General features: G+C 43.3%; 1 protein-coding gene across 1 annotated transcript; it reads left to right on the top strand.

Moving 5' to 3' along the window:
* Nucleotides 1-1,403: 1,403 nt before the first annotated feature.
* On the top strand, nt 1,404-9,500 carry LOC118937798 (voltage-dependent calcium channel gamma-5 subunit). Its single transcript, XM_036939338.1, has 6 exons — nt 1,404-1,719; nt 5,808-6,067; nt 6,860-6,946; nt 8,081-8,221; nt 8,504-8,649; nt 9,175-9,500. Exons 2-6 carry the CDS (start codon nt 5,872-5,874, stop codon nt 9,433-9,435), a joined length of 831 nt encoding a protein of 276 aa, XP_036795233.1. The 5' UTR covers nt 1,404-1,719; nt 5,808-5,871; the 3' UTR covers nt 9,436-9,500.
* Nucleotides 9,501-10,606: the final 1,106 nt, after the last annotated feature.

Here is a 10,606-nt window from a genome sequence, read left to right as displayed (position 1 = left end):
GTCTGCAGGTATACAGACGAGGAGGCATACAAAGGTATGTCAATTGGAATGTTATGCAAATCACATTTGCCATCCTCTTCCCTTGCCTCTTCAATGAATAGCCTATAGGCCTCTATGGACAACGTGTGTATATGAAAACCCTCATCAAAAAGGGTTTTTTCATTCACATTCACCACAAAAAAACAAGGTATGAATACTGTCGTGTGTTTTGTTAATCTTATGTATAATTACATTTTGGGGGGATTCACAGACTACACCCTCCTACACCTCTGATGAATATAACAGGAAACCTGTTCGATCACCACGCAATGCAAAATCATTCTGGCTATGGATACAGAGAACATCAACACACTAACATCAACACACCAGAAGACTTGGGACTCTGCTGGGAGTTTGCCTCATATTATAATTTTTAAATTCGACTTTGCCACTAAAATCATAATAAACTGAGAACTAAAATATTGTGTTATTGTTATGCATATTATTATCATTAACAATAATAATATCAGGGAGGGGGGGGGGGGTATTTAAAAAAATAACCCCAAAAAGTTATTCAAAAGTTTATTTGATGATCCATTAAAATAGGTTATTTTAGGGTTCCTCAAAGAACTTCTAGAGGTTCCCCCACAGTTTCAATTTGAAGAACCCCTAAAGGATACTCCAGGAACCTTTTCTTTTTAGAGTGTATGTGTTCCTTATGTTTACAGAGATGTAAAAGTAATGTCCGATTGAGCTGACATATGAAGTGTTTACCGTCAATGAAGTCTCCGTGAACACGGGAACGTTGCCTTTAAATTTAAATCGAGCTGTAACATGGATTTTCTGCGATACTTCTGTCATACTCATTGAATCCAGCCCAAAGCATTCTCTCTCATCTGTCTTTCGTTCATGGCAGGAGCTGGCCTTGGTGCTGAAGTCCCAGGGGCCCGGGACTGTTTCTAGACAAGACAGAATAAAGGCACAGTGTTTATGATGCCTTTGTATCAGCTGTTTTGCTGGGGCTAATTCTGTATTTTTCCACTGGTGTGAAGTTATTTTCTGCTCACTCTATCAGAAATGTGTGACATGTTTTCACAAAATAAGAGGACATGTTTCAGATTTATTTTTAGGATACTTTGAGGAATTGCACACATAAATAACATATATCAATACGATCTCTCTAAGGCAAGAGGTAGACTTATAATTTCATTATTGATGATCTCAAAACGTTCTAAATATACAGTAAGCCATATGAGCATCTATCATTGGTGACTGGACTCCTTTAGGGGGTGATACTGACGCCACCTTTCTCGGAAAAAGTGTAAGACTGTATGTAACCTGATGAAATAGTTTGTTTTGGTTGGTGCCCCCCCCCCCCTCTCTCTCTCTCGTAGCCTCCGCATTCAGCATTCCGCGCAGCGATGATATCAATCACCATGGCACGAAGCGTCTGAGTTGAGCTGAGCAGGACAGCTACGTGCTGGTGCGGTCTGCGGATATGTCCGTCGTCAGTAGTGAGTGAGTGAGGTCGCCTGCTAAATCCTAGAAGCTCTAGAGGAAGCGCACCTTCATGCCAAGAAGCGAGTGGCTACGGTGTGCACCTCCGTCCGTCTTGTCTGTTTACCCAGCGGCGCTCCAACACTTTTTGTTACTGTCTGTGAGGGGTGCAGATGAAGACACACATAGGAGGGAGAACTACTGAGAGAGAACCCAGACTCATCCTACGCACACAGATCTGAGGTACGCAATCTGATGTAATGCCGAGTTTATTTGGTCCGGAATTTAAATTGGACGTTTTTATTTCCCAATGAGTTGCGTTTTGTATGACCTTCGCATTTTAATTTAAGAGGGGATATTTGGATTGAACCGGCAGTTAAAATTGATATATGTAGTCACAGTAAATTGTTTGAATAAAGATGAGTGATTAGAGAACACGTTTTCGTACTACAGCGCAGGGCACTTTGCCTCTATTTTTTTTCGTAATTTCAGGTCCATGGATAGTTCCCATGCATGCAGCGGTTCAAAGAAATGTCACTTCACTAAACCATTCAACTTGTAGCTGTAATACAAAGTGACGTGAACAATAGTTATCTCTGCAAATTATTTATTTTATCTCACCAAAGAGCTAAATTGGACAATTTATTGGTCTGTTTTCTTTCATCATTGTTTCTGATCGATATCTTTTCGCGGATCAGACCAATGGAAAGTTTTCGTTCTCTCTCTCTGTCTCTCTCTCTGTTTCTCTCTCTCTCTCTCTCTCTCTCCTCTTTCTCTCTCTCTCCTCTTTCTCTCTCTCTTCTCTCTCCCTCTCTCTCTCTCTCCTCTTTCTCTCTGTCTCTCTCTCTGTTTCTCTCTCTCTCTCGCCTCTTTCTCTCTCTCCTCTCTCTCCTCTTTTTCTCTCTCTTCTCTCTCCCTCTCTCTCTCTCTCTCTCTCTCTCTGTCAGAGAAAGAGATAATGGGTCTGGGCGGGAAATTATAGAGAATTGCGCGCTACTGTCACCTTTGAATCAGCTGCACAATAGAGCGCCGATGAAATGACGGTGTCGCCGCAGACAATCAGTTTATGGACTACCTGCAATATCCTCTGCAAGTCGACAACACCGAAATGACAAGTGCCATCCTCTAAAGTTGGTTAGTTTGAATCCTCGAGCCGACAAGGTTAAAAATCTGTCGCGCCCTTGAGCTACGCACTTAACCCTAATTGCACCTGTAAACTGCTCTAGATAAGAGCATCTGCTAAAATGATTATTGAAAACGAGTTCAACCCTGATTGAACCCTGAACCCTGAACTCAACCCTGAGTTCACGAATGTTTTTTAGCATCTGCATTCTGCAGCCTGTAACCATATAGCATATTAGTGTGATGGAATCTGTATTGAGAAAGTGTGTCCACATCTTTGGTCAATTATTTAAAATACTTTATTTGAATTTATATTTTGTCCATTTAGCTAATCAATTAAGTCTGGAATGCACAGATATGTTTTGGGATACTGCCAATAAAATTATTCAAATATGCCAAGAGAGACAAAGATAATAAGCACTTTTTTTTAAACAAAACAACACCTTAAAGTCCATTTTATTTTTCTGTAGTACATTTTGTTAATCTGTAAACCTAAATCCTCAAAGGCTGGACATTTCCCAGTAAACTGGCTGTGGTTCCATGTATTATAAACTGGTCTAGAAATCCCCCTACAAACCCCAGTCACAGTGAAGCCCACCATGGAAAGGTTTATGAGTTATGAGACTGAAAGAATGGGACTCTGCAGCTATCAGCAGTTTACAGCAGGTTGCAAATCTTATATAAATACATACACATCAATACGTAGCCTAGAAACAGAACCATCACAACCATAGAGCCAAAATATAGGCTACTATCAGTCACCACAGTGTCATATATTCATTCAATCAGGGGTAGTACTAGGATGGTCTTGATTGTAACTAACTGAAAGGACATGCTTCAGTCACTTCTAACCATCCAGTTGTATAACAGGTTGGGTGTAGGTCTGATGACACACTTGTAACATAGAGGATGCTTATGGGCCAGGCAATATGAATTGCTGGGCATATACAGTAGGACAAGCCATTTTCACAAGTTGAGGTGTTTTGTAGCCTTCACAGTTGTCTATTTTGTTGACAGTTTGCCCCTCTGATGTCTTTTACCTCCTTCTTTTTACCAGTGATGATGTCATGAACCTTGAACCCGATCACGCGTCCATAAAATGTTCTTCTTACTCATTCCCTCAGCAATCACCTTGGTGTTAATTGGGGGATTTTCATATCCAGTATGACACAGATCATTTGTTTTAATAAGTCACACTAAAGTGGAACATGTCTAAATTTGTCTTTTGACTCACTGCCTGGTGTGAGTGAGTGACAGGGTTGTGAATGTAAATAGAAGACTGTCTCTGTATTCAGTCTCGCTTCAGTCTGCCATGGTGAATGTTTCCTGTCAGAGTTCAGAGGCTACAGGTACTGAAATAGTAGAATCAGATTATAACTAGTAGAAGTCTTTGTGTGTGTGTGTGTGTGTGTGTGTGTGTGTGTGTGTGTGTGTGTGTGTGTGTGTGTGTGTGTGTGTGTGTGTGTGTGTGTGTGTGTGTGTGTGTGTGTGTGTGTGTGTGTGTGTGTGTGTGTGTGTGTGTGTGTGTGTGTGTGTGCGTGCAAGTTTGTGTGCATGGATGTGTGTGTGTCATGCCCTGACCTTAGAGAGACGTTTTATTTCTCTATTTGGTTAGGTCAGGGTGTGATTTGGGGTGGGCATTCTATGTTTTGTATTTCTATGTTGGCCTGATATGGTTCCCAATCAGAGACAGCTGTTTATCGTCGTCTCTGATTGGGGATCATATTTAGGCAGCCCTTTTTCCCACTTTCTGGTGTGGGATCTTGTCTATGTATAGTTGTCTTAGTGCACATCAGTAGCATCACGTTTTGTTTGTTTGTTTGGTTGCTTGTTGTTTTGTTCAGTGAGTTTCGATTTATTCAAATGATGTGGAACTCTACTCACGCTGCGCCTTGGTCCGATCCTTATGACGAATGTGACAGTGTGCATGCACAGATCCAGTCAAAAGTTTTGACACCTACTCATTCAAGGGTTTTTCTTCATTTTTTTAATATTCTACATTGTAGAATAATAGTGAAGACGTCAAAATTATGAAATAACACGATATAGGAAGCCGATTCTAGATTTAATTTTGGATTGGAGATGCTTAATGTGAATCTGGAAGGAGAGTTTACAGTCTAACCAGACACCCAGGTATTTGTAGTTGTCCACGTATTCTAAGTCAGAGCCATCCAGAGTAGTGATGCTGGAAGGGCGAGCAGGTGCGGGCAGTGATCGATTGAATAGCATGCATTTAGTTTTACTTGCGTTTAAGAGCAGTTGGAGGCCACGGAAGGAGAGTTGTTTGGCATTGAAGCTTCCTATATTTTCTATTTTGTCACTTTGTCCAATTTTTATTCCAAAATCTCCTCAATTACCGCCTCTCTCTCCTTTCTTTTTTTCTTTCTTTCTTTCTTTCACACTCACACTCACACTCACTCACACTCACACTCACACTCACACTCACACTCAAACACACACACACACACCAATCATGTAAGCATGTCCTCCTTCAGGGCTTGATGTTCCTCCAACACTCTTAACGCCTGCCGGCACGCCCGCACCGCCCACACAGTCATTTATATACCCTCTCAAGTCCAGGGGAATTCACCACAATGAGCCAACAGCTGTGTTTTAAATCAGGACATTAAGTCTATTCACTGAGAAACATTTTCAGTCTACCTTTGAAACGTATTTTCAAACACCTCATAGCACCCAGCCATGCATACTCCCACGGTTTCTTTCTTGTGTGGCTGTAAGGTGTTGCTCCTCATGCTTTATCATTAATTGGCCTATAGATTCATCCACATGTCCTCACAGCCACAGAGCAGAGAGAGAGAACTGAAAGGGTAGTATTAGAACATCAGCACAGGGTCGGGTGGCTGTGTCATGCTGTTAGTCGCACTCCCTCCCTCCCTCTCTCTTTCTCCCTCTCTCCCTCTCTCTCTCTCTCGCTCCCTCTCTCTCTCTCGCTCTCTCTCTCAGTGACACAGGGCAGTATGACATGTATCTCTGTCTGAGAGATCTAGCAGCATTATCCCATTATACATCCTCTACCAATCGTACAGAAAAGCATGCCAGTCAATTGTGTGTGTGCCTGGTCCTTTGCACCCTAAGTGTGTTCACTACCAGTAGGTCGCTCTTCTTGTGTCACCAACTACATCCGTGTAGTTGCTTGTGTCACCAACTACACCCCATTAACTGTAACAACCCCCTACTTCTCCCCACAGATCTGACCTCTCACCTCTGACCCAGTGCCCCCTACTGGTGCGGACCACCTCTGATCCTACCGTGATGAGCGCGTGCGGCAGGAAGGCTCTGGCATTGCTGAGCAGCGTGTTTGCGGTCAGCGGGCTGGGGCTTCTGGGAGTTGCGGTCTCTACAGACTACTGGCTGTACCTGGAGGAGGGGGTCATCCTGCCCGTGAACCAGACCACTGACATCAGGACCTCCCTGCACTCTGGACTCTGGAGAGTCTGCTTCCTGGCAGGTCACTACCATCTCCAGCTGATCCTGGATCAGACCAATTGAGACAAATTCTAGCTGTACACTCTTAGAAAAAAGGTTACAAAAGTGTTATTTGGGTGTCCCCATAGGAGAGCCCTTTTGGGTTCCAGGTAGAACTATTTTGGGTTCCAGGTAGAACTATTTTGGGTTCCATGTAGAACCCTCTGTGGAAAGGGATTTACATGGAACTCAAAGGGGTTATACCTGGAACCAAAAAGGGTTTCTCAAAGGGTTCTCTTATGGGGACAGCAAAATAACATTTTTAGGATCTAGATCTTCTTTCTCACTGTCTGGTTGTTTTTGGGGAATGAGAGGGAGAATGTTGCATTTCCGCATTAGCGATGAAAGGTGACAGAGCTAGAGCGGTGTTTGTCAGACCAGAGGACATTAGCGATGAAAGGGGACAGAGCTAGAGCGGTGTTTGTCAGACCAGAAGACATTAGCGATGAAAGGGGACAGAGCTAGAGCGGTGTTTGTCAGACCAGAAGACATTAGCGATGAAAGGGGACAGAGCTAGAGCGGTGTTTGTCAGACCAGAAGACATTAGCGATAAAAGGGGACAGAGCTAGAGCGGTGTTTGTCAGACCCGGAAAACGGTCTTCTCACAAAATCGTCTGTTGCGTCTGAACGGTTCGGCCTACAGTTTATGACCCCTCTATGGAAAGTCTCAGCATGTCTTTCTGTCTTCATGTCTCCCTGTCAAAATAAAGGTTAAATCATAACCTCTACAACCTCTGTATAGGCTCTCTATAATCCCTCTCTTCTTCTCTTCCAGGTGAAGAGGCAGGTCGCTGTTTCACCATCGAGTACATCATGCCCATGAACTTACAGCTGACCTCTGAGTCCACAGTCAGTGTACTTAGTAAGTTATATTTCTCTAATTTTCCTGTCTCTCTCTCGCTCGCTCTCTCAATCTTTATTGTGTGGTTGCCTCTGTTGCCAAGGCATTGTATACATAATTGAACAATATGCTTGAGAAACAATAATAATAAATATAAACCTTTAGGCCATCTGCTCTAAAGGGTCACTCCCTCTCTTCTCGATGGACCGTGTTTGGTTGAATAGACCCTGTCTGTGTGTGAGTAGATGAAGCACTCTTTGTGGTCAGAGTGAGTGGGTGGTTGGAATACTGCCAATGCATTCAGGACAAATAAGGACAAGTGACACAATGTATCAACATATGGCACCCTCTTCTGGTTACTTAGCTGAACAGTCTTTCTGCCTGAATAGCTGAAGCTGTGAGAGGGAGCAGTGCACTGTACAATTAAGAAGCTGTATGTGCATTGGAAGAACTATTACTGATGTTTTCTGAGTTCCTGTCGATGAATGGAGTGGTAATGATAATATCAGTCTGGCTTGTAACCAGCGTTCTAAAGTGAAGAAATGGAAGAACAGACTGAATGCGAGAGATAATATATTGCCTCTTGGGTGGCAAGATACGTGTAAAATGGTGCTTCTTTATCATCAGTAATTAAACTTTCACATCACCAATTAAAGCTCTAATGCTTAAACGTAATAATACAATGCAGTTTTATTGAAATTTGTTTTCCTCCTCCTAGCGTGTCTGAATGACTACCTCTTTACTATTCAAGTCTCTTTCCAATTGCCCCGAGCCCAGTCTGCCCATACAGAATAAAATGAGTCATCAGAACTCCCAGCGTCTCTGGGTCTCCACCCTGCTGACTCCTCTCTGCTTCAGAATACTTATTAGGTAATAACTCTGAGGAGTCACACTGAGGGGAGTTTGACTTTCTCTAAAGTCCCAGCCTCATTAGGTTTTGGTTGATGCCTGTTGAAAGGTCTCTGCTAGACAGGAAGATTGTTTGGACCTTCTATGTTCAGAGTTTCAGATGAAAGTAGAGTATAAGAGTTTGTAGATGAGCATAGCTATATGTGTCTGTTAAATTCTGTTTCTGTATAGTTATGTCTTTCTCTATGTTGCTGTTTTTCTCTCTCTCTCTCTCTCTCTCTCTCTCTCTCTGTCTCTCTCTCTCAGAGATGATTCGTTCAGCCACTCCGTTTCCTCTGGTCAGTCTGTTCTTTATGTTCATCGGCTTTGTGCTAAACAACATCGGACACGTCCGACCTCATCGCACCATCCTGGCCTTTGTCTCCGGAATCTTCTTTATCCTTTCAGGTACTCTTCTAATCTTCCCTCTCTTCCTCCTCACCTCATTTTCTTTCTCCTCTTCTTCCCTACTTCTCCTCTTCCTCGTTTTCTGCGGTCTCTGCTTCAGCTACAGAATGTGACGGTGTCTATCTCGCTTTAACACAATCACTATCTGTCTTCTCTGTCTGTCTGTTTCTTTCTCTGACTGATGTTCAGGCTTTGAAGGTTTGTTTAATCTCTCGTTTGTCTTCCCCCCTCTCTCTCTCTCCTTCTGTTATCTCCCCCTCCTCTTCCCTCTCTTTCTGTCAGGTCTGGCTCTGGTGGTAGGTCTCGTGTTGTATATATCCAGTATTAATGACGAGATGTTGAACAGGACTAAGAGCAGTGAGTCCTACTTCAGCTACCGGTACGGCTGGTCCTTCGCCTTCGCTGCCATCTCCTTTCTGCTCACTGAGGTACTTCAAAATCCAAAAGGCACTCGCACATCTGAGCTATCTTTGTTGCAGGTCCATGGTGACAGTTGAATAAGACGAGAAAAAAAGAACATGCACTCACTGAGGTAGATTTGTTGTAGAATAAATCTACATTGTATGATAGTTCACTACCAAAGAACATGCTTTTTTTTTTATTGTCACACACTGGATAGGTGAGGTGAAATACTACAGCCATAGTAGTAGAGCACCCCTGGAGCAAATTAGAGTCAAGTGCCTTGCATTTCACCTTGTAGGCTCGGGTATTCGAACCAGCAACCTTACGGTTACGGCCCAACGCTCTGATCACTAGTTTACCTATCGTCTGCTGGTGTGGTACCCTCTCTTCTGGGTCTTCTGGCTCTCTATACTACAGAGTGCAGTGTCCTCTAACCTTTATCGTCTGTCTGTCTGTCCGTCTGTCTCTCTTTCTGTCCCTCTTTCGGTCCGTCTGTCCGTCTCTCTCTCTCTTTCTGTCCGTCTCTCTCTCGCTCTCTCTCTCTCTCCCAGAGTGCGGGCGTCATGTCCGTCTACCTGTTCATGAAGCGCTACACAGCCGAGGAAATGTACCAGCGCCACCACCCCGGCTTCTACCGGCCACGCCTCAGTAACTGCTCTGACCACTCCGGTCAGTTCCTGCACCCGGAGACCTGGGCACGTGGACGCAGCCCCTCGGACATCTCCAGCGAAACCTCACTCCAGATGAGCACCAGCTACCCGGCCCTGCTCAAGTGCCCCGACTACGACCAGGTCTCCTCCTCACCCTGCTGAAGGGGTCATATCAGGTCAGGGCAGGTCGCCAAGGTCAAGGGTGAGAAGTCATAGGTGATGTTGCTTTTCGATTCTAAGATCAGCTTTCTTTTTTAAGTTATCTGGAGTCTGTGGAGGGTTGCTGGGAAGTTGCTGGGTGTGGATAGAACCTCCCGCCTGTTTACTGGGAGATCAGTCCCAATAGATATACAGGGAAGCCTCTGTCTCTTTATTTTCTTGTTGTTCGTTCCCATTGTGATGCTGTGCCCTGGACCTTGTTTGAAAACGTCTATGATTGCTGCTGAGGCAACAGTTGATGCCGCTGTGCCACATCTTACCTACAGATGGCAGCAAAGTGCAGAGTTTTTTCAGGAGTATTCACTTCTCACGTATTTTCTATTGTATCTGGATACTTACTGCCACTGATTAGTTAACTTGACGAGGACCAAACTAACATTTACACAAATGTTTGAACGGGAACAATATATGTCACTATGTTAAAGCTGCAATCAGCAGTTGAAACAATAACAAAGTAAACTCCCATCCCTTTTCAGTAAAAAGCTGAGGAATGGGGCTAGAGAAATATAACCACTCTCAAATTCATAGACAGAGCTATGGATGCAAGGACTGGCCATCCATGATATCTAAATGATTGTTACCATGTTTTGAAGGTATATAGTGTTTGTTTACAAACACTGGAGTGAAACAAGCTTTTATTTTGGTTTCCGATTGTTATGACAGTTGAACTAAGCACATGAGGCATTTGTAATATTAGAACATCATATTCTTAAGAGGTCCAAAAATGGATGAAACAACTGCAGATTGCACCTTTAAACGTGTATGTGTGATATGTTAAATTGTGTAGTTTGCTTCATGTTGGAGTTTTTTGATGTGTCCCTGCTGGCTCACGGATCTGCCAACATGACGTTTTCATGTTATGGAATCTCCTCCCAGACAATGCTTTGTTTATGTATCATGTAAAAATGAATTATTTGAAAAGTAATTGGTATTCACTCTAAGACAGATTGTTTATACATGCATATGGATAACTGTTGTACATTGTATGAATATAGCGAACCATTGTCAAATGTGTAGTCGCTGCTTAAAATGATTCATTCTGAGTGTCAGCTTCATGCCGTCGGCATAGCAACTGTTACAAACTGTACAATATCTGGAGAATATCTAAATGTGG

This window comes from Oncorhynchus mykiss, chromosome 12 (genome assembly GCF_013265735.2).
Source record: "Oncorhynchus mykiss isolate Arlee chromosome 12, USDA_OmykA_1.1, whole genome shotgun sequence".
Taxonomy (NCBI): Eukaryota; Metazoa; Chordata; class Actinopteri; order Salmoniformes; family Salmonidae; genus Oncorhynchus; species Oncorhynchus mykiss.
The sequence above is the reverse complement of the archived record's forward strand: the minus strand, read 5'-3'. Positions and strand labels throughout refer to the sequence as shown.